This window comes from Neopsephotus bourkii, unplaced genomic scaffold (genome assembly GCF_033783945.1).
Source record: "Neopsephotus bourkii isolate Nb327-2 ecotype Australia unplaced genomic scaffold, CSIRO-AGI_Nbou_v1 NB_481, whole genome shotgun sequence".
Taxonomy (NCBI): Eukaryota; Metazoa; Chordata; class Aves; order Psittaciformes; family Psittacidae; genus Neopsephotus; species Neopsephotus bourkii.
The window spans coordinates 257675-281299 of record NW_026900982.1 but is presented as its reverse complement, the minus strand read 5'-3'; the positions used below and the strand labels follow the sequence as shown (position 1 = coordinate 281299).

General features: G+C 50.2%; 1 protein-coding gene across 10 annotated transcripts in view; it reads right to left on the bottom strand.

The window, feature by feature from the left end:
• The window catches only part of NCOA1 (nuclear receptor coactivator 1), a 185926-nt gene that overhangs the window by 11291 nt on the left and 151010 nt on the right, over positions 1 to 23625 (bottom strand). For 7 of the 10 annotated variants that reach the window (XM_061350141.1, XM_061350146.1, XM_061350148.1 and 4 more), the window contains 9 exons: positions 21871 to 22048; positions 19898 to 20077; positions 18833 to 18928; positions 17883 to 18023; positions 17235 to 17382; positions 15191 to 16535; positions 9544 to 9727; positions 5271 to 5456; positions 2573 to 2699 (listed from right to left, as the gene is read on the bottom strand). In XM_061350141.1, the coding sequence (XP_061206125.1) occupies positions 2573 to 2699; positions 5271 to 5456; positions 9544 to 9727; positions 15191 to 16535; positions 17235 to 17382; positions 17883 to 18023; positions 18833 to 18928; positions 19898 to 20077; positions 21871 to 22048 (2585 nt within the window). The remainder of the gene's footprint in view (positions 1 to 2572; positions 2700 to 5270; positions 5457 to 9543; positions 9728 to 15190; positions 16536 to 17234; positions 17383 to 17882; positions 18024 to 18832; positions 18929 to 19897; positions 20078 to 21870; positions 22049 to 23625) is intronic. The other 3 variants (XM_061350149.1, XM_061350150.1, XM_061350151.1) reach the window with 1 other exon arrangement.

Here is a 23625-nt window from a genome sequence, read left to right as displayed (position 1 = left end):
TGTCCCTCTTCCCAAGAAGAAACAGCAGCAGGTATGCTTGGGACACGAGAGAGGGGATGTTGTAGTTGTCCCACTTGGTCAAGAGGCAAAGGCATGTGAGGATTTGGGGAACAGGAGAATTTGAAAAGGATGCTCCCATTACCCAGGGCACGTCAGACTGGGAGATCTGGGTACCATCAGCTCCTTAAACAAGACCTTAGCCTACCTCCAGCTAACATAAACCTCCCAGCTGGGAAACCTTTACAACCCCCAAAGCAAAAGCTCTGCTGGTTTGATATTAGCTAAACATATTTCTTGGTCCTGTAATATCTGCAGGACAAAGGCTCTGTCTGATTGCTCCAGCTGTGGTCTCCATCATGTGGATGGGCAGCTGCTGGGATCATTGACATGTCCCAGGATGAGTGTGTCCTCCCGAGCTGGAGCACATCTGCAGGTCTTGAGGACCAAAGTCCAGAGGCTTTCCCTAGCAGAACCTCTTCTCTTGGCTGCAGTTAGTGGGATTTTGTAGCTGATCCCTGTGCCATTAGTGGGAGTGTTTAGAGCCCACCAAGGTGCTGCCACGGCAGGTTTCAGCCATGATGCTTCATCAGACCTACAGCTACTGAAGATATGAGAAGGAACTGAGCTGGGAACCAGTGTTGCCTCTGCCCACCACCTCTGGTAGGAACCACCACTGCCTGGAAACACTACTTCAGGAGGAACAGAGGCTTGCCAGGAGGAGCTCTACCTCTCATCTTGCTGTCATCTCGTGGCCCTGGCTCTGCTGGAGGCGCCACTGTGTGGAGAGACCAACTTTGCTGTAGGGAGCTGATGGAGCCATGGGTGGGAAAACCACACAGCATGGTTTTCCTTGCTTTCTCCAACTTCAATGATGAGAAAATTAGTACCTTGTAAAACCCTAACCAGGCTGCAATTTCGAAGTGTGGCTGAAACCACTGCTCTCCGAGGCAGGGACTCTGTGAGACTTGTTACTTCCACGTCTCACCAGGCTTTGGGCAGATGCAGCCGCTCCATTGCTCCGACCTTGTCTTCGGCACAGGGCTCTGCTCTGAGAACCACCCGTGGTGTTTTCCCCACCTGAGGACTCACAGGGTGCTGCTGCCAAACGCTTCCCTCCTTGATACCCGTGCAGGTCCCAAGCCTTCCACACCGGCCTGGGTCCTCACTCAATAATCCTGCTGCAAAGGGCGAGCCAGAAGAAAATCCATCTCCCTTCCAGCTGCACCAGCTCGAGGAGACAAAAGCGTCTTCACGCAGCCAGACCGACTCAGTGCATGGAGCACAAGGCTGCTGAGTAAGGTAAGGTCATTTTTACCCCATATGCAGCGTTTTAAGGAACATTCATAGCTTAAAACACAGATTGATGTTTCTGGCAGCTCTGCCCTTTGCCAGGTGTGCCCCACAGATCAAATAATGACACCATCAAGACTTAAAAGGAAAGCTACTCCCTTGCAGCAAGGGCTTGAGCTGATGTAAATGCTCGTATAAACCAGGATTTGTTTTATCTCACAGCTCTTTCAAGCAACAAGAGGCTAAGTCTTTCCAGCAGAAGTCCAAGATCTGATTGCAGCACTGGAAACCACTCTGCAACTCTCTTATTGGGCTGAGTGAAGAGCTTTGAGAAGTTAATCCGAATTTAGCCCTGGGAAAAAAAGATGTTTGGCTACTGTCTTGCTCAAATACAGCTCTTATATGTATCTTCTTTGTGACTGGAAAACAGAGATTGTGCTCATCTGCTAAAGACTTTAATTAGTAGAGGAAATTCTGCCTCTCCAAAAAGCAGGGCTGGCTTTGGCAAGAGGATCCACGAGGAGCTCACCAGTGCTGGCTCTTAAAACAGGTTAGGGTTAGGTACCTGAAGCTCTCATCAGGCCAGGGGGAGGAGTCAATCTCTGTCTCTATCAAATCTATCTCCAGGAGCACTTCTGCCAGTGCTGCTGCTTCAGAGAGAACTTTGGAGTCCCCTTGCTCAGCAGAGCTGGGACCGCTGCACTCCATCAGCACAGCCTGGCCTGCTTCTGACCTCTCATCCCAAAATAATATGACCTATGGCCTCCTCCAACCCTTTTATAACCAAGGAGTTGATACTGGAATTTGGTGACAGAGATGTTGTACTTTGGGCAGTGATGACCCCTTGCCTGCTCCGTTGGACATGGACCCAAAAAAGGTGGTTAGAGGACAGGAGGGGGTTATTTGACCTTGGATTAGAGCTGTAATAATTTTAGCTGAAGCCAGCCAAGCACATGGGGACTGCAAAGAGCTGCAATTGCATGGAAACACAAAACTGTTCTGCGGTTCGCCAGATCCCACTGCCCCTGGTGAGAAGGGATGCTGGAGAAAACCAGCCCAAATATTGGCACCGGCAAGGGATCATGGGGACCTGCAGCTTAGAATCATCACAGAATGGTTTGGGTTGGAAGGGACCTTAAAGCTCATCCAGTTCCAATCTCCTGCCATGGAGAGGGACACCTTCCACTAGAGCAGGTTGCTCAAAGCCCCATCCTAGCTGGTCTTGAACACTTCCAGAGATGGAGCATCCCTGGGGGAAGCCACCAGCCCTAATGGCACTTACTCTTCAGGTTTATTCAGAGTGGCTCGATTCATGGCTGCCATACTGTTATCTGTCCAGGGCATCTGCTCCCCCATTCCTGGCTGTCCGAACTGGTGATCCGGCACTCCCATCTCCAGCTCAGGCATTCCTGGGGAGAAAAGAACGATGCAGGGAGGAAAGGTTAGCTTGTGGCCAGGACTTGGGTGCTGCCATGGGGACCTGGCGAGCTCAGGATGCTGATGGTGTCTTAAAACATCCCTAAAAGGGATGCCAAGATTCACCAGTTACGGCTCTTTCGAACCCTAAATTACAGGTATCAGGTGTGGTTTCCTAACCATTAATTACAAGCATGAAATTCTGGGTGAAAATCTAGGCCAATGCTATACACAGAGCAGATACACATCACCCTGTGTAATCCATATGTACAATGACAGTAAAAAGTTTCCCTTTTCAGCACATTTCTAGTGAGAGTTTCAAAATTTAGTCAAGTTAAAGGGTTTCTTATTGAAGGAAATTGTTACTACTGACGATTCTTTCTTAAAAAATAGCCCACACCCATGAGCATCTCTTGCCTCTTGGAGAAAAAGTTAATTTGCACAGGGAAAGAAGCCAATGCAATTATGTTAAGTTGCAGCAGAACTTGGAGCCCAAGCCCAGGACAGAGAGATTTATAAGGCTGGAGGCTTTACGTCATCCCATTAGAAATAGGAACTGGGACTGAAGATCAAACAGCATCTCAGCTGGACCAGCCCACGGAGGTTCAGGGAGATGGAAGCCGCAGGGGTAAACACATTTCTGGCTGGGATGGCATCTCCATCACATTGAGATGTGCTATCAGTGCAACCCCTATGCCAAAACCCCCGAGTTTCCAAGAGAAATGCTGCTGGAGGTGGTTGCTAAAGATGAAAATCTCTTTTCTTTTAACCAAGCTCAGCTGTGCTGATTCTTTTCCCAATAAAACACATTATTTGATTAAAAATGTCTGTGGTTACCCAATGCCTGATGTCCTCGCTGTTGTCACAAGGAGCTTTATGAGCCACCCAGGCCATGGGGGCTGTTTCAAGGAAGTGAAAATAAGATCCCTAAGGGGAGGCAGAGGAGGGAAGTCCAGCTCAGGGATGCTCAGATCCCAGCGCAGGCATCGGCAGAGCAGCTCCTGCCAAGCACTCCTCTGTTTCCCGAAATTTCTTTTAAAAAGCCTTAAGGTTGCTTGGCAACAGGCAGAGCCCAGCAGCACCAATGGCAGCCAGGCCCAGGGGCTCACGGCACAGTTGTGGTGCAGCCTCCTGTCCCCAATCCTGCCTCAACCCTGACCAGAGACAGTCCCCAGGCTCATTGATTTCTGGCTTATTGATTTCATGCACAAATGCATGGGAATAGATCAGATGCAGCTGGGGTCCTGAGGGAACTGGCGGATGAAGTGGCCAAGCCACTATCCATCCCGTTGAGAAGTCGTGGCAGTCTGGTGAAGTTCCCACTGACTGGAAAGGGGAAATATAATCCCCATTTTCAAAAAGGGAAGAAAGGAAAACCCAGGGAACTACAGGCTGGACAGTCTCACCTCGGTGTCCAGCATGACCACGGAGCAGATGCTCCTGTAAACCATGCTAAGGCACACAGACAGTAAGGAGGTAAATGGTTACAGCCAACATGGCTTCATTAAGGGCAAATCATTTCCTATGGAGACAGGCTGAGAGAGCTGGGCTTGTTCAGCCTGGGGAAGAGAAGGCTCCAGGGAGACCTTAGAGCAGCTTCCAGTGCCTAAAGGGGCTACAAGAAAGCTGGAGAGGGGCTTTTGACAAGGGCCTGTAGGGACAGGACAAGGGGGAATGGCTTTAACCTGACAGATGGGAGATTGAGATGAGATCTTAGGAACAAGTTCTTCCCTGTGAGGGTGGTGAGGCCCTGGCACAGGTTGCCCAGAGAAGCTGTGTCTGCCCCATCCCTGGCAGTGTTCAAGGCCAGGATGGACTGGGCTTGGAGCAACCTGGTCTATTAGAAGGTGTCCCTGCCCATACCAAGGGGTTGGAGCTGGATGAGCTTTAAGGTCCCTTCCAGCCCAAACCCTTCTGTGATGACTGCAGCAACTTTTCTAGTTCCACAGTACTGCCACGAGAAGATGAGATCTGTGTTGCTTTCTGTACATGCAGTCAAGCCATTGTGACAATGGTGACAAGGAAGATTTCTCTTCCAGATCATGTTCAGCATTGCTTGATGCATCAAGGGAAGCACCAAGGGAAGTAGAGGAGGGCAGAGAAGCAGCATCCACAACCCTCTGGGGCCCAAGCTGGCTCACAGCGAGGTCTGTGGTGGTTCACCATCGGCAATTTCAGCAGGGTGAGATAAGACTGCTGCTACTGCAGCTCTTCTCCTGACACACCAGCTGTGCACTGGGTCCAATGGAAATCAAACATCCACCAGAGCCTGGGGAACCTAAGCCACCACCACCCATCCAGGCAAGGGGATGCAGCTTCCTCCTCCTGTCTCCCCAGGAACTGGGATGGACAGAAAGGTCTTTCTTTTGTCTGAGACTCTAATAATATGAACACAGAGGAAAGAATAAGCACAGCTTGGAAGCTCGCTGCTTGGGAAGAGCTGCTGGTGAGCAGTGATGCTCAAGCTTCCACCTATAATGCCTTTTCTCCCATGGGACTCCCTGGGAAACCTTAGCGTGACCTGAAGAAGGTGGAGAGGAGTGGGTGCCTGCAGCTGTCCATACCTGTGTCGGCTGGGTAGGGGTTTGGTGCAGTCACGGTGCCCCTGCCCTGCTGGGCTGGCCCACGGGTGTGCGGGCTGGTGCCGTTGCTTGCAGGACAAGGAACTGGCCTCATCTGTGCTGGCTCCATGGGGTCGCAGAACTCAAATGGGGTCCGACCGGGCTGCACGCTCTGCCCACTGTTCATCGCTGGAGAGTCATTAAATCATAAAAATAAACAAAGAAAAACCAGCACAAGTCACATCTCTTCCCAAGGCTCCTTGCAGTATCACAGGTGCTTGGCAAAGTCATAGAATCATAGATTAGTTTGGGTTGGAAGGGACCTTCAAAGGTTATCTAGTCCAACACCCCTGCAATGAGCAGGGACATCTTCATCTAGATCAGGTTGCGCAGAACCACATCCAACCTGGCCTTGAATGCCACCAGGGATGGTGCATCCACCACCACTCTGGGCAACCTGTGCCAGTATCTTACCATCCTCATCGTAAAGAAACGTTTCCTCTCACCCAGCCTGAATCTCCCCTCTTTTAATATAAACCCATCACCCCTCATCCTGTCAGAACAGGCCCTGCCAAAAAGTCTCTCCCCATCTTTCTTATAGGCCTCTTTTAAGAACTGAAAGGCTGTAATAATGTCTCCCCAGAGTCTTCTCCAGGCTGAATAACTCTGTCAGCCTTTCCTCATAGGTGAGGTGCTCTGCCCCTCTGATCAATCCTACCCCCATCAGGGAGAGCACTGGCATTGGTAAGCTTGGAAGAAGGATGTTGTGGTGGGATGCCACCTCATCTAAAGCTGAATACTCAGTCCCACGTGTGGCTTGGTCACTTGCAGCCACCCTGTGGCAACCACCACAGGTGACAATAGCCCCAGGAAGCACTGGAGTCCCTCCCTGCAGGCTGTGCCACACTGTGTAGGCAAGGGGACCGAGGAGCTGGGCTGGCACCCAAAAGGGAGTAGCTGGAGCTTGAAATAATCAGCTGGGCATGAAATTAACAATATGGACTCTTCATTAGGGACTGTAGTGATAGGACAAGGGGTAATGGGTTAAAACTTAAACAGAGGAAGTTTAGATTGGATATAAGGAGGAAATTCTTTCCTGTTAGGGTGGTGAGGCACTGGAATGGGTTGCCCAGGGAGGTTGTGAATGCTCCATCCCTGGCAGTGTTCAAGGCCAGGTTGGACAAGGCCTTGGGTGATATGGTTTAGAGCGAGGTGTCCCTGCCCATGGCAGGGGGGTTGGAACTTCATGATCTTAAGGTCCTTTCCAACCCTAACTATTCTATGATTCTATGAATCTATATAAGAAGGGCAGGGGGCTGGAGGTTGCATCTGTCTAATATATATTGACAGAGTCTGAACGCTGCTGAATGGAGTGTATCAGGACCACAGTGAATTAGAGACACTGAAGCACAGCTCTCTTGCTCGATATAGCCACATCAACCAGGCTCTGCTCCCTCTGGGGGTGACCCCAGTGCTTGAACCATGCCCCCCCTTATGCCTGGCAGCTGGAGGGGAGCCCCAGCAGTGCTGCTCCCCATGCCAGCTTCCTGCCTGTGCAGCGCTCATCTATCACCTGCTGGCTTTAAATCAACTAAAATGATGTTGTTAGACCTTGCATTATCCTAATCTTTATTTAGATGAGTTTTTGCAAGTTCAGCTGCTGTTTGCCATCAGGGAGCACATCTCAAATGCTTACATTGAACTGAAAAATGAATGCAAAAGGCAGCCTTGTAAGTGGGTGGCCGTGAGCCATAGCCCAGTAAACAGCACCTCTAAGTCCTCAGGGATCTGCTTAGGGGTGCCCCATGGCTTTCTCACATAAGTTAAACTCAATGCAGTGCCTTCAGCGAGGCTTGTGGTGGAACTCCTGGGTGGTAACTGCTATTTTGGACACTGTAACCCAGGAGGGCAGCAGTTGGCATTTCAAGCTCTCGCAACTGCAGCCCCTGCTACAGACATGCTCACCCTCCTCCCTACTCTAACTTGGATGCAGGATTCCCTTCCCTCCAAAGGCAGTAAGCACCACTCTTATTTATGTCAGAGCACTATGAGTGTCCCTGCTGCTGAAGCTACCAAGTGTCTCAGCCCTGGGACAAGAGGGTCCTTTGCAAGGCACTATTAGGCTTGAGCAATAAGCTTAATGGTGAATTCAGCTCAGAGGTGAACCAGTACACAGCCACTGCTACAGTGATGACAGATCTTTTTCCCCTCCCAGACATTTCCCTGATGGAGGGGAGGCATAGCATGGCTTCCTGATGCCCCTGGGCTCAACACAGCTGTCACTCATCGCCCTTCCAGCATCCATCTCTCACACCCTACCCTGTACATCTTCTGGTAGCTGATACTCCAATTTATGAGACCCCAAACTCTTTCCCTGTATGGCAGGCAGGGTGATGTTTCAGCCCATAGCACTTTGCTCCAGAGCATGCCTATTGCTCACAGAGTGGTTTCTCTTGGGGTTAGAGACCTGCAAACCAATGCATTGTGGTCCGATGCTGCGCTGCCCTTGGATGGTCCCCGATACCCCACTGCCAACTCAGCCTCCCTGGGGGGCTCCAGCCCACTTCACAGCAGTGTTTGGGCCATGCTCACACCATCACATTGGTTCCCCTTCTGCTGCGATGCTCCTACCCTTTTAAAGGCTCTGCTTCTGCAACCCGAGTCCTCCGAAAATATCCCAGCCCTGCCTGCCAGAGCTGCCTTGCGGGCTTTGTGCTGGGCTGGAACCCAAAACCTCCTCATCTCCATTTGCTGAATAAGTAACAGGGCAATTATCCCACTGTCGGTAGGATGTGGACCAGCAGCTAACTGGTTTATACCAGGCCCCGCTGCTCACCCGTCCTCCTTCCTTCTGCTCTAGAAGCTGCACTTCAGCATTCAAGACTCAGTGTGATTTGCAGCAACAATGATATCATAGAACCATTTGGACAAGACCATCAAGTCCAACCTTTACCCCAGCACTGCCAAGACAACCCCTAAAGCATATCACTGAGGGCCTCACCTACGTGTTTTGTGAACACTTCCAGGGACAGTGACTCCACTGCTTCCCTGGGCAGCCTGTTCCAATGCCTGAGCACCCTTTCTGTGAAGAAATATTTCCTAATATCCAGTCTAAACCTCCCCTGGCACAGCTTGAGGCCGTTACCTCTTGTCCTGTCACTTGATCCTCGGGAGAACAGACTGATCCCCACCTCACTACAACCTCCTTTCAAGTACTTGTAGGGAGCTATAGGGGGGATGCGACAGATTTATCCCCATGAAAAGTCAAGTGCAGGATGGGAAAAGCCCCGTGGGGCCAGGACTGGCTCTGGCACACTGCCCTGGGGATGCTGCAGTACCAAAGGGAACAGAGAAGCATCCGTTGCACCGCTGGGCTTGGGGCTGGCATGGCAATGTCCATCACAGCAAGTGAGCAGCGTAGGCTCTGATCAAGCACACCACCATGGCAGGACCTGTTATTTGTGCAAATTTATGCTGTAATCAGTAAAAGCTTGCTTTCCCCATAGCAGATGGGGGTGGTTTGGTGGGAAAAGCTGTGCCTCCGTTATTGCCCACCCTGGGGAAGCCCACCCCAAAGAGCCCCACCTTGAGCCTCCAGACATGGTTTTGCTATAAAACACCCGGAATTTATTACTTGCCTGTGGGCTCCTTCAGGAAAGAAATCCTACTTATTGTCATTAATATTTTAAACTGCTCGCTTTGGAGAAAAATCAGGTCTTTTTATTTTTTTTGGGTGCCTAGAAAAAGGTCCTGATGCTGTATCTGGGTATATTGAGTCTCAAAACCCTGTCTGAAGTGCCAGCGATGCTTTGAAACCCCAAACACAGAATCACAGAATCATTGGTGTTGGAAGGGACCTTTGAGATATTTAAATGCATTAATCATATCCCCTCTCAGTCTTCTCTTCTCTACACTAATCAGGCCCAGCTCCTGCAATCTCTCCTCATAACAGAGATGCTCCAGACCCCTGATCATCCTTGTGGCCCTCCACTGGACCCTCTCCAGTAGCTCCTGACACCTCATCCTGAGCCTGCCTGCTCCCTTGTGATCAAGTATACATGTCTTGGAAGGACCGTGTCCCTCTCCTCTTGCACCACGGCTATTTGCAGGTGCACCAAGGGGTTCACCATCACTGGTCTTGCACCAGGTCCCCCAGAGCATCCCCATGGCAGCATCCAGGTTGGTTATACCCTACCCACCTGCAACTAAGCTGGTGACAGGGAAGACCCTCCCCTCCCAGCCCCTGTAAGGGACCCAGTTTTGGGTGGACACATACGGTTGAGTCCTGCGGGGGCTCTGGCAGCAGTGCTGGGCTGCAGGGGAGCTGCCAGCATCTCCGGTTTGACAGCGACGCTGGCCACGCTGCTCTCGTTCCTCTCTGGTCCGCACAAGCCAGGCAGCTGAGCCGCCTTCTCCAGTGAGGGCAGGAGCTGGTCCAACTGCTCCAGCTCGGCAGCGAACTGGGGAAGGAAAGAAAACCATCAGAGGTCGTGATTCAGCCTAAATACAGCATCAGTGAGACCGAGTGCTATTTCACATGCACGTACCCCCCCAGGTGCTGCTCCCCCCATCCCTTTGCTTGCTAAAATGCCAAGCATCTTGAAAGGATAGAGAACCAGCCCCACATCCCTCTGGCTGGCAGAGCCAGCGGGGACAAGGATTGTTCCCAACCCGCACACAGGTCCTCACCCCAGAGCCTGGTCCTCGGCAGCAGCTTTGAGATGCTCGCACACTGCAATTAGCATAATTATTAACAGTGTATTTAACCTCCAGCTATTTAAAACAGGAGATAATTTGCTTTGTTAATATACATATGCTTAGGCTGAAATGATAGTAATTAAAAAATGGTCTTTTCTAAGAAACAGAAGTGACTTTTTGGAACAAGTGTCCAAAACTGACACCGGCCCCGGGCATGTAATTACTCTCAATGGGGTAGTAAAATATCATTCAGCTTTTCCAGCCTTCATCATGGCTAACAGTGGAAAAGTTTAGCCCACGGACTCAAATAAATGGGAAAGTTACTGGGCAAGGAATTTGCAGCAGTGGCTTTAATAGCAGTGCTGTAAAGCAGCAGGTTGGGATTAAAGGAGTTAAGATAAATGAGTTCTAGATAAAAAGAAAAATATCTCAAGGGAAACTAAATGCTTCAAAATCCAAGGATGCACACTGCTTCCAGAAGAGCACTACGGAAAGCCTGGCCATTAGCATAGGGTAATTAATAGAAAACTTGATGGCACTGGGGAAAATCTTTGCATTTGACAGAATCACAGAATGGTTTGGGTTGGAAGGGACCTTAAAGCTCACCCAGTTCCAACCCCTTCCACTAGAGCAGGTTGCTCCAAGCCCAGTCTAGCCTGGCCTTGGACACTGCCAGGGATGGGGCAGCCACAGCTTCTCTGGGCAACCTGTGCTAGGGCCTCAGCACCCTCACAGGGAACAACTTCTTCCTAATGGCTCACCTAAATCTCCCCTGTGTCAGGTTAAAGCCATTCCCCCTTGTCCTGTCCCTACAGGCCCTTGTCAAAAGCCCCTCTCCAGCTTTCCTGCTGGCCCCTTGAGGCACCAGGAGCTGCTCTAAGTTCTCCCAGAAGCCTTCTCTTCCCCAGGCTGAACAAGCCCAGCTCTCTCAGCCTGTCTCCATAGCAGAGGTGCTCCAGCCCTTGGAGCATCTTCGTGACCTTCTCTGGACTTTCTCCAACAGCTCCATATCCTTAATTATGTTGGGGCTCCGGAGCTGCAGGGAGAGTTCTCATGAGAGCAGAGTAGAAGGGGAGAATCCCCTCCCTTGACTATTGATGATGCTCTGGTCTGGAGAGGATGGAGAAATCTGGCAGGAATTGGGATGCTGGCTCAACAAGTGGCTCTGACATCAGCCAAGACACGAGGCTGCAGGCGACAGCCTCTGCCTGTGATAAACAGCTGGGAGGCCACTGGCTCTGAGCATCCCAGGGATACCTATACACTTTCCTGGCTGATGGAGTGACACTAAAGATCCCTCACCAAGGCAACAGATTTGCCCCTTGCCAGAAGTAATCAAGGGAAGTTTTCACCTAAATCCTAGCTGGAAATATCTAGTATCTCAGATCTGGTGTCTACAGGAAGCTCCATCTTGAGATAGGCCCTCTAATAATGGTGGCTCCATTGAAACCACAAGCCCAGACTAGCACCCAAGACCTGAAAGACCCTGGTCACGCTCCCTACCATGGCAGAGATTTCCTTATTGAGCTTCACTGCTCTTTGCTCCCCTTTCCCACAGCCTCATGATAGCACATGGGTAGATGGATTGGTATTTTTAATATACATGACAGGGCACGTGCTTGTTTTCCCTTTACAGTAGCATTTTGTGAATTAAATGATGTTTAGATGACACTGATGATGAAAAGTGCACTGCGAGCAGCAGGCATCAATGTTACAACTTATAATGGACTAACCAGTCGTTTTCTTTTCCCCCCCTTATCCTTCTATCATATCCTATCCCCAGAGCCCTGACAAGCAGAATATCCTCCTAAACCCAGGCTCACAGAGAGAATTAAATGCAGCAAATTCAAGTCCTGCAGTGGAAGTTTGCATGTCTCAGCTCTTCCAAGTAATGTAATTTCTCGACCAAGCAAAAATTCTTTAAAGCTCAAGTCTGCAAAACAAAGAGAACTGAAACAAGTTGGAGACATCCACAACACAGCAGAAATACATCTCAACTCCTCCTCCTCCTGCAGGGAGGAAGGTTTGGAAGCAGAGGGAGAAGAAAGGCACAGAGGCAGCTGTGGGCATCCAAAACAAATGTTAAGTGGAGATAAAACAGGAGCAGCGATGTTCTTGCATTGCTCACTGGGTATCATGAAGAGGTTGAAAGATGGGGAGTTGGGAATGAAGGACATGTGGTGGGAGCAGGGTGCTCATTAGTTGTTTTCTGGAGCACCTGAACTTGCACCTGGAATTTGTGCCCACTTTAATGGATATTCTATTTCTCCTCCACATCTAGAAAACACACGGTGCTGGGGCAGCTCAGGCCATCCAGAATTGCTCTGAGAAGACTCAGATCTCCACGACCTATTTCTGTCCCCAGATGGGGAACAGAGGCTCAAGGTGGCTGAATATTTCTGAACAGCTTCTTCTTCCCCCAAACTCCAGCTCCCAGTAGAAACAAGGTTCCAAAACCAGAGCCAACCAAAAGGCAAACCAAGGGAGAGCATCTCACTTCTTGCCTTCAACCTTCACACAGCTGGTTCCTAGGATGCCCCTGCAGGAAATCAGCTTGGTGAGGAGAACAGAGATGCATCCAGGTGGTCCCCACCCAGCAAACCTGGGACACTTTCCACTAGACCAGGTTGCTCCAAGCCTCATCCAAGCTGGCCTTGAACACTGCCAGGGTTGGGGCAGCCACAGCTTCTCTCTGGACTCCACTGTCCACACGTGATGGAGCACCACCAGGCTGAGGCTCCCCGGTACCATGCTCAATGGCAGATAGAAGACAATCTGACCCAAGGAGAAGTTTCCTTTTCACAGAGCTGAAGCTCAGCTCATGTCTTGAAGCACAAGGATGAGAAGCCCTCCCAAAACCTTCCTTATTCTTTTCCTTCCATTTTTTACACTTAATTCCTATTAGCTCTTTTCCAAGCCCAACCCAAGTATCTTTTTTTTTTCACCCTACAATCAGGAGCTCTGAGCAAGCCCAAGGGCACCTCCATAGCATAAATCTGGAAAGGAAATAATTCCTTCGAAGCTGAAGGCAAGCTGCAGAGCCTGTCCCACAATTATTTTGCTCCTCATTGACATTTTGATTCTTCAAATAATCACACATGAAAACAAAAATCTAGCAAGTGCTAGATTTGATTTGGAATGGCAGCTCCTCCTCCCCACACCGCACCAAAGCAGCCTGTAACAGAAAACACGTGGAAATGGAAGCCTCTCCTTAGCTTCTGAGCAGTGAAGGGTTGTTCACTCCTCAGAAAATGCATTTTAAGACTCCACTCCAGCCTCTTTTATTAACTCTTTGGAAGCATTCGGTACGGTCCAATGTATAATCCTGATGCTCTCCAGCTGCCTGGGGAGGGAAACTTGGAACAGAAAAGCCACAAAGGAGCCTAAAAATGTTTGGCTGCTTCTAAAAGTGCAGGAGTGGGGCTTATAAACACATCCGGGCTCAAGTCAGCCAAGCTGTGTGTGCTTGTTCAAGAGCTGAGCACAATTAGCTAGCACGAGCTCAATTAATTGATAGGGCTTTTTGCCCTCTCCAAGGGATGGACTACCTGAAACCATCACTGGTGGTCAGCAAAGAGCCTGCCTGCAAGTGAACCCTGCACACAGATGTCTGGGAGACCAGGCAATGAAAGCTCTTCCAATGTCCCAGCATTTTGCCTTATTTCAGCTATAACCATGATCCCCAATGTACACCCAGCTATGTGAATTCAAGTTGGGGTGGCTCTGTCCAAGAGCCCATGCATCTCCCAGGAGGATGCTGTGCCTTCTGCAGGAGCACAGCAGTGGGGACCCGAGTCACCGGTGGGTACCTGCGGGTACCTGCTTCACTGCCCACCTGCAAGCTCCCATAATAAGCACGTCATGCTTTTCATGCTTTGGATTTTCCTCATCTAAAGGCACATTAGTCTTCATGATGGATCTCAAATGGGAGATGACAGAATCACAGAGTCGTTTGGGTTGGAAGGGACCTTAAAGCTCATCCAGTTCCAGCCCCCTGCTATGGGCAGGGACACCTTCCACTAGACCAGGTTGCTCCAAGCCCCGTCCAACCTGGCCTTGAACACTGCCAGGGATGTGGCAGCCACAGCTTCTCTGGGCAACCTGTGCCAGGGCCTCACCACCCTCACAGGGAACAACTTCTGCCTAAGAGATCATCCCAGTCTCCCCTCTGTCACTTTAAATCCATTCCCCCTTGTCCTGTCCCTACAGGCCCTTGTCCAAAGCCCCTCTCCAGATTTCTTGTTGGCCCCTTTAGGCACTGGAAGCTGCTCTAAGGTCTCCCTGGAGCCTTCTCTTCTCCAGGAGGAGAATACTACTATGTCCAGGGAGGACATACTACCCAGCAAGCAGATGACACTGGGAAAGTACACTACAGATGGAGATGAGGAGTGTGATTCCCGCTCGCCTGTAGGATAACTGACAGTGGCTCCCAAGCCAGCCCAAGCCCTTAACCTTATTAAGAAACTTATTGTGCTGTTGTTGTTCGAGGTGCTCTGAGCGCTCTGTTCCTCAGCCTGGGTCTCCAAAAGCAGGCAGCCTCATTTGCCGCAGTCTATAAGCAGGTGATCAGCCCTGCTCTTCATGTCAGCCACTCTCTTCTCTTTGCTTAAAAAGGATTAAGCAGCTTTATCCATGTTACCATCTCCCCTGGCTTTCAAAAATAAGAAATCTCTTCTATTCATAGCTGTGGGTAATGAATATTTATGCATCCAAATCTCTATTGCAGAGATTTGTCACTGGATTATTCAATTTAATTATACTTTTAGGGTAACTAAAAGGCCCATATAATTGCTTATCTCAGGCAACAAGAGGGCAATGGTTTGAAAATTCCCTGGGACACGAGGTCTGAATGGGCCCAGAGGTGCAGAATTAAGAACCTTTTCACATGGCAACATGCACATGGTCTTCTCTTCACTCAAGCTCACCACCTGCAGTGATGAGCTGCGTTTCTTCCTCATTTTTATACACCTTAGTGAAGCTTCTTCCTTCCCTTGCAGAACTGTGCAGCCAAAACATGAAACATCTGTACAAAAGGGGATAGCACCGGTGCCAGAGAAGGCGGCATCAGCACAGAAGGTTGCAGGACATTTCCCCACACTTCTCCCAGCTCCACCGCCTTGCTGTGGAGGGAGCACGCTAGCAGGTTTGGGGGAAACTGCTCGCAAAACACAACTTGTCAAGAGCATCCCACCAGCACAGATGCAGATTCACATGGGTCAACTCACCTGGCCCTGTGTCTCCAGCTTGACCTCCTCTGCAGCAGGAGGCTTCGCGAGTGGCACCGGGGCCGTGTTACAGGGCTCCATCTGCTCTGTCTTCTCCACCTTCACCTTCACATCATCCAGGCTCAGTGATGGGGCTGCAGCAAGCTCCTTCTCATCCTTGTCCAGCAGATAGCGCAGGAGCTGGTGATCCTTGACATCTTTCTTCTTCAGCGTGTCTGGCTCCAGTTTGATGTCCGGGTTGCCTGGCAGCTGGTTATGAGCCGTGGGGGTGGTGGTGGGGTTTGAGGTGTTCTCCTTCTTCTCGTGCTCCATGGCCAGGCTGGTAAGATCAGAAGGGCTGCCCTCCTGAAGGAGTCTATGCAAAATCTTGTGCCGCTCGGTCAGCGAGCTGTGCGAGGAAGGGCAGGTGCTGCTGGGAGGGTTGCTGGAGGCCAAGGTGGCCCCGGTACCCGCGCACACTAACGAATCTTTGCAGCTCGTGTCCGCATCAGCATGTCGAAGCTGCTGCTCCGCTGTGGTGGCCAGGAGCTGGACCAGCTTATGGCTGGTGGCTTGGGAGCACTTGTTGTCCCCCTCCGAGAGCCTGTCGCCTGTGTGCAGCATGCCCGAGTCCAGCGGTTTGCCATCCCCTGAAGCACCGTCCGACTGGATCATCTCGCTCAGGATGGAGGCAATCTCTTTGCTGTCTTTTGACTCTGCTTTCATGGATTGCATGGCAAGGCGGCCGGGCGAGCTCTGGGAGCTGAGCTGTCTCAGCACAGGGGGTGGTGTGGAGTAGCCCACCGGCGTGCTGGGACCTTCGGTCAGCCCCTGCATAGAGTTTATGGGGGCATTGGGAAAGGGTCTGTTACCACCGGTCCCACAGCTGCCCCCACTGCCACTGTTGGCCATGCCCACAGGAGAGTGCATGGTGGGCATGGTGGGTGAGAAGGGATTGCTGGGCACTCTGGGCCTGGGCACCAGCCCTGGGCTGACCCGATGCCTTGGAGACATGAATTGTGGTGGGGTAATCCCTGGACTATTCATGGGGGAGCTATTGAGGTTCAATGTGTGGTTACTGTTCTGGGGACCAGCTTGTCCCTGGCTTAAGGCAACATTGGCTCCTATCTGGTTCCCAGGTGAACATCCAAAGCTGGTTTGGCTGGTGCTGGAGTTGCTGTTGTGGAGGCCGGCGCCTGGCTGCTGGTTCACGTTGGTGGCCAACATGCTGCCGTTGGAGGGAGGAATGGAAGGCGGCAGGGCCATGCCTTGCCCTGGGGAGATGCTGGGGTTCAGCGAGGGGCTGACCCGGGGAAGGGACATTGCTGAGTTAGTGTTCTCCTGGGGTGAGAGCATGCCATGATCCCTGCAGGAGACAAAAGGGAGAGGAAAAGTCACAAGAGGCTTTGTCCAAGCCTTCAGCATCACTCAGGCAGCTCCTGCTGCCCATCCATGCTGCAGAGCTCTGAAGCTTGGAGAACAGGAGCTCTGGTGGTCTTTGCCTTTTCTACTCCACCAGCACTTTTGGATCTATTTCAGTAGCATGGACAGAGTGCAGCAGCTTCAACGTCTCCAGAAATGTGACGCTGCTCAGAACTGCAGCCACTCACTGGCTAAACCCCGAAGGCATCACCTTCTCTGGCTCTTACTTTCCCACATGGCTATAGGATAACCATGCTCCAACAGCACTTCTTTCTGCCCCAGCCTCCTCACGTTTCTGCAGCACCACCCAGGTCCACAGCCTCACCTCTCCTGTCCTGCCAGTTTGTCAGAGCCTCTCCCTCCCCGGATATTTTAAGTTCTCCAGGGCAAGGCAGAAATGTGAAGCATGTCTATAAACCTCCACCTGAACTCCTGGGACCACCCCTTTGCAAAACAAGAATAAACAAGAGCAACAGAGCTGCTTTCATGCTGGTTTTCAGCCTCAGGTTTCCCATGGGGATCACATCTCCAAACCAGGACCACAGATCACCAGTGGATCATTCTTCCACTGTATGGAACAGGAACTTTGATTCCTGCATCATCCACTCAAGCAGAGCTCAGTAGCAGCATGTTGGGAACGTACCTGTCGATGACATGGATGCCCATGATGAAGGGTTGCATCTCTGGGCTGGAGGGATAGCAGAGCTTACACTTGGTGTGGGCACTAAGCACTGTCCCGTCGCTCAGGGTGAATCGGTATGAGGGGCTGAAGGCTGTGCCACGTGTTATCACTGAAGGAGACAACCAGAAACACATCAGTCCCCTTAGAAACTCAACCACCAGCCTATAACACACAAGCTGATGAAGTCAGCAGGCTTGGAGGGTTACAGAGGCCGAGAGACCTCCTGCTCCTACATTCCTGCCGTCCTCACACCCCTGTTGTGAGCATCCTCGCTGACACAGCAAAGATGCTCATGAAGGAGCTTTCACTTCTCCCGCTTAGACACTGGGGGATGGTGTTTGAAGATGGCAAAGGAAAAAATAAATCATATTTAGCTCCTGTTCGTCTCAATTCAGTATTTCCTGAAAGGTGAGGGGGAACCTCCCGGCTGGTGGAGCTCCTCCAGCGTTACTCAGCCCTTTCCCCTCTCTCTCTGGCACTTCATAATTATTATTGCAGCGTTTGCTTTTCCAGAAAGCACTTATCCAGCAAGGAGGATCATGCCCCATCTTCTCCTTGCAGATCCTGCTGCTTGGCAAGACATGCCAGCCGGGAAGAGAAGCTCCTTACCCTCTTGAAAGAGCTGTTTGGCATAAGATGGCTCCCTGCCCTGTGGCTGGAAGAAAGCATAGATGCATTTCCGCACCAAATCTTCCCAGCCTGTCCTGCCGGCGGCTCTCAGGGAACTGGTGTCAATGGAGATGATTTTACCTGGGCAGAGAGAGAGAGAAGCCATGTTACTCAGGGACCATATGAGAAGTCTCTCAGCACAAATAGGTCCATAAATGTGGAAAATGAAGCCACGTCCTATTTGTCATCAGGCAGCAGGGGCAGGAGCACAAAAGGAAGTGGAGGTTCAAGAAGTTTGCTCTGGAGCATGCACTGACCTTTACGCACACCTTGGTCAGCCGAAGCGGGCGTGAAACCTAACAAGAAGCACTTTGGTGCAATAGGATTCTTGCCACCCCAGGACTGGGGTCCCCAGACTTGATGTGTTCCCAAGTGTCAGGACACCTTGCCAGCCACCCTGCCCACACCTGGGGAGTCACCAAGCAGGCCCTGCTACCTGTTTTTTCCCTCAACATGAAACGCTAGGCAGTTTTGTTGGCTGGTTACAGCCACAGGCAGGGAGCAGTGAGCAGAGAAAACATTCATTAAGGGTTGTAAGGCTGCAGGCAAGTCCACAGTGATGATTAACTACCAGAAAGAAGGTCACCAGAATAGTTAGAAAGCTCCAAAAGGTGATGACTGTTTCATTCCCATCAATCAGCAACCTTAACAGCCCCTGAAATTCAAGGGTGCAGAGAGGGGCTGAATGTGTTGCATTAGTTGAGGTGTAAACTCAGCTGAGGTGCCTCCAGTTGAGGTGTCAACCACATTGGTCCTAGCAGGCAGCACTGCCATTTGGAAAGCACAGGACTGTGCTCATGCTATGGGGTCCTGCACTGTGCCATTGGCCTCTTCTCCCCAGCAAACAACTCCTCCAGAACCAGGGTTCCCCAGCATCACCAGGATGTTACCTGTGGTGTCCTGCTTGGTCACAAAGGATTCGGAAGGGGCGACAGCTGCCGGTCGAGGTAATCGCCTTGCGATGCATATCAGACACGACTGGAAATCTGCCACAGTGGGAGAAGGGACCAACAACATGAACACCAGACATTACAATCACCACCTGCAATTTAAGGTTTTAATCACAATACCACTGCTGGGCTCGATTGCTGTGTCCTGCCCTGGAAGTGTTGACCCTGAGCAATCCTCTGGCCCTTCAAACCAAACAGGCTCTGTCTAAACTCTACACAATTTGCTGGAAAAGAGGCTTCCAGTGCTTGGAGAAATTAATTGTAAAGGCTTCTTGGATCTGGCAGTATTGTACAATAAAAGTCAGCACTAAAAGCCAGCAACTGTCGGCTTCAGGCAAAGCATTTGGTCATAAAATACCATAATTTATTCCTTCCAGTCATGATCTCCTGTGTAAACCGCAATGGATTAATCCAGCTAATGCACTGGAAAAGAATAGCCAGGACACTGAAAGGAGAGTTAAGGCACTTGCAGGAAAACAATGGCCCTCACAGTGCTGAGGGAACCCTGCCTCTCCTGAGTCCCCAGGGAGATCTGCCTGCAGGCAGCCGATTCAACCCCGAAACTGTGTGGGCAGCACTGTGGTCCAGCAGTGGTGAAGGCACAAAGTGGGGCGTCAGGCACCCAAGTGACTTGCTGAGAAGGTCCTGCAGCCCGCTGGCTTTGTGGGTAATGAAATACTGTTCCTTCCTTAAGGAATACCAACTGCAAGCAGCCCCAGAGGTGGCTCTGGAGAGGCAGAAAAGCCAGGATGGCTGCAGGACGTTTGCTCAGAGGGAAAGGGAGAGTGAGAAGCCAACAATGAACTTCAGGCATCTCCACCAGTATCACCACCATGCTGGGCATCATTTGTTCTGGGACAGGAATAACCAGCCCCACCAGGCAGCCCTGTGGGATGCTGGCTGGCTCTCGTCCTGCCTGCACTACTGTCCCCATCCTGCTCCTCCTCCTGCACTGCCATCCCCATACTGAGCACAGGGTCAGAAGCAAAGGATGCTCTCCCTTACCTTCTCCTTCCTCCTTGAAGGACTTGGGCTGTGAGACAGTGAAGCACTGCATCACCTCATAGCGCTGACGAGCCTCCTGATTCTCCACGCCTGTGTCGTCGGGTGGTCGGACCAGCATCCTGCAGCTGAAGGTATGGCTGCTGCGCCTGGTTGTTTCTTGAGGCCAAGGAACTCCATTTACTGGGGGATGAAGAAAGGAAAGAGAAAAGGAGTTGTTAGGAGCTGCATCGTGCACACGTCCTCCCTGACTTCCCAAGGAGCCCTTGGATAACAGGACAGAAGGAAAAGCGATGGCATGGGGGAAGAAAGCAGCTCATTGTCCAGGTCAGGGGTGAGCTAAGAGCAGAGCTGGGGTAGAGCCCTCCTTGCCAGCCCCTGGGGCTCCTTCACACCTGCTGAAGATCCCATGCTCAGGCCCACACTCCCAAATGGGCCCTAAGAGCACCTTCAATCCCAAATGAGATCAGCACACTGTTGTGAGACTCATCGAGCTGACATTTATTAATTGCTCCTTACATCGCTGGTTAGTGATACTATCTCCATCTTACTGGCAGGGAAAATGAGGCAGTGGGGCTCTGAGTCATTTCCAGAGCTTGGGAAGACTCCTGCCTCTTGGTGTTCTACTTGAAATCCCTCTAAAGTGATGATCCTGGGACTTCTCCAGCAAGTCCAGCTGAGCATCTCCACAGAAATGAAGTTTCCCTTTGCTTCCTTCTCATTTCTGGGGTAGCTCGTTATAAGTTCTTCTGGCACAGCAGCAGCAAAAACCTTCCCTTTTGATTTTTTTTCCTATAACCTGGCTCTTTCCAGAAACCTGTGGACACCAGTTGGCTGATTTTTCTAACCCTCTACAACATATTTGTAGATATCCATGTGTAACCCAAAGGATTTTGCCACCAGCAGATTACGAAGCTTCCATGAAAACTGATCTACAAGAAGTGCTGAGGGGCTTGTAACATCCACGAAAAGACAAAATATGCAGCCTTAAAATGGGTAATCACAGGGAAAGGATGCCTGGACCTCAACAGGCTCAATGTGATGAGTGCCCATAGATTGAGGTGGTTTAAGACACTGTTGTATTTACCCAGAAAGAAGATAAATGTGAATTTAAAAACCCCAACCAAACTACCCCAAGCTACTTGGAAAAGGCTCATCTTCCTTTTGTGTCCCTTCAAAGGTGTGAGTGGATGAGGGATAAGTGATGTCTCACCCATGTCAGTCACCAAGAGAATGCTCGCCTCCAGTCAACAAATAAAGCCTTCTGCTTCACTTGCTTCCAACACCCCCCAGTGCCTTCAACACACGACGCTTCCTCCCACCCTCACAACTGTTCATTTCCTGGTGCAGGGAACCACTGCGAGCTCAACGTTTGCACTGTGACCTTTTCTCACACCCCAAGGTGCAGCAGATCCCCATGCCATATGCTTGGAAAATACTGACAGGCTCTAAAACTAGCTGGGAACAACCACCCTCCAGCTAGGAGGACATCCTGAATGAACCGGGATAAGCCAAGAGGCTCAGACGCCCCACATCAAGACCTCAGAATCTTCCTCCTCATTTCCCTAAAGCTTCTATAATGATCCTCACTTCGAGCAGCTGAGTTGATTCTTCCCACACACAAGCCAAAGTTGAAGGCAAAAGTTTTTGTAGTAGAGAAAGACAAAGGGAACATGACTTGAATATTGTCATCCACCAGGTATTTATTGAAAAATCCAATACTAATTAATCTAATATTAAAAAGTCTAAAATTAAGTGGCAAATTCTCACTGGTAGGATGCATTCACTAGGGCAAAAGTTTAGAGATTTTATTACCTGGCTTGAATATCTCTGAATTTAACAGTAAACAGTCTAGAAATTAATAATATATAAAAATAATTCATATAAAAAACATTGTAAGGCCAGCACAACAGCATTTTTGACAGCTCCCTCCAAGCACCAGCTAATAAAAAAACCCACCTGAAGGATTTTCTTACCTAGAGACTTTGGCAACAAGTTCTTGACAAACTCAGCATGATCCCCCACGTGCAGGATGCTGTAGACACTCGTGTTCATGAGCTCCTCCTGGTTATAACCCAGGTAGCTGGTCACATTCTCAGAGACGAAGACAATCCTGCCTTCACGGTTCACAACAAAGAAGAAGCCATCCAATGCCTGCAATGGGAATAAACTTGGTTAGTGTGTGGGCAAAAAGTCCTGGAGCAGATCAGGATACTCCTTGACTGTGGGCAACATTCCTCTGCCTCTCACACCTTGGCTTCATCCCTGCTATATGTTACAGCAGTGATCAAATACAGCACATTTGCTTAAACACTTATTCAGGTCTGTAACCTCCTCTGCTAAGGACCACTAAGGATAGTGCCAACCGAGGAGAAAAAAACCTCTTCCAAGGGTTAGAGCAGTCAGAAAGGCTAATTTGGCAAGTCACTGAAATTAAGCACATGCCTGATTTGCTTAATTGAGAGAGCCTTTGCACTGTGTAGAATAACAGGTTTTTTTCATGTATTTAGGATGCAAGTGGCAAATTCAGCCCTGCAATTAACTGGAGGAGGACAAGCATGACCCAGACCCAATCATACAACACAGGGAGATCTTTTGCTGATTTTAATGAGGACACCATCAAGGTTTTTAATTCATGGCTGTGGGAACAGGAGAGGTAATGCTTTCTGGTGCTGAGAAACAAGCTCAGAGCTGCAGAGCCCAGTGCTTGTGTGAGGAGCTATTGAGAAGGCTGATTGTTGATTTATACTCTTCCAGGCACGCATTACCTAAAATGCTTCATCTAGGCAGGATGTGGTTTTCCTGGAGTGTAAATCCTATTTAGCTTGCTCATCAACAGAAAGCTCTGACGGATCATGATCCTGCAAGCAGATCTAGCCATATCATAGAATCATAGAACCACAGAACCACAGAATCACAGAATCTCTTCTCCAGGCTGAACAAGCCCAGTTCTCTCAGCCTGTCTCCATAGCAGAGATGCTCCAGCCCTCAGAGCATCTTTGTGGCCTCCTCTGGACTCACTCCACAACTCCACATCCTTTTTATATTGGGTGTTCCAGATATATATATCTTAAGTTGCTCCCATGCTGTTGGTGATGCAGCCCAGGACATGGTTGTCTTTCTGGGCTGTGAGCACATGCTGCTGGGTCATGAGTAGCTTATCCTGGAGTAGGAGGTGATGCAGGTACAGGAGAAACTCATGATACCCAAACCGTGGTACCTGCAGTATCCCCTTCTCCTCCTCCCCATCCTCCAACTTGCCCATGCCAGAAAAGTTTCTCTGGTGGACAGCATCCAGGGCTTATTCAGTGCAGTTTCTAAAAATCAAGATTTGCTGTAGAGCAACATTAAGTACAAGAAACAAGAAGCATTTAGAAAAGAAAAAAAAACACAGATAAGAAAGAAATCTTTTGTCAAAATGGTTCTGGCAGATTGGCTGCAATTTTCCTTATTCCCAGCTGTTGCCAAGACAACCAGCCTTTGCACTTCGGATTCCCAAAAAACCAGATCCAGACTGGATGGCAAACCCTACCTGGACCCTTCTCCCCAAGGAATGCTGCTTTTGAGGGGCTGGGGGAGTGCGAAGGGGCAGGGGAGCTCACAGACAGAGCAGCCGGTGGGGACCCAGCTTGCACACCTCCCCTTGAGCCCCCATTCCTCCAGCAGAAACACCAGACATTTATCCATGGTTTAAATATTAGATCACCTTATCAGCTGAATTTCTTAGAGAA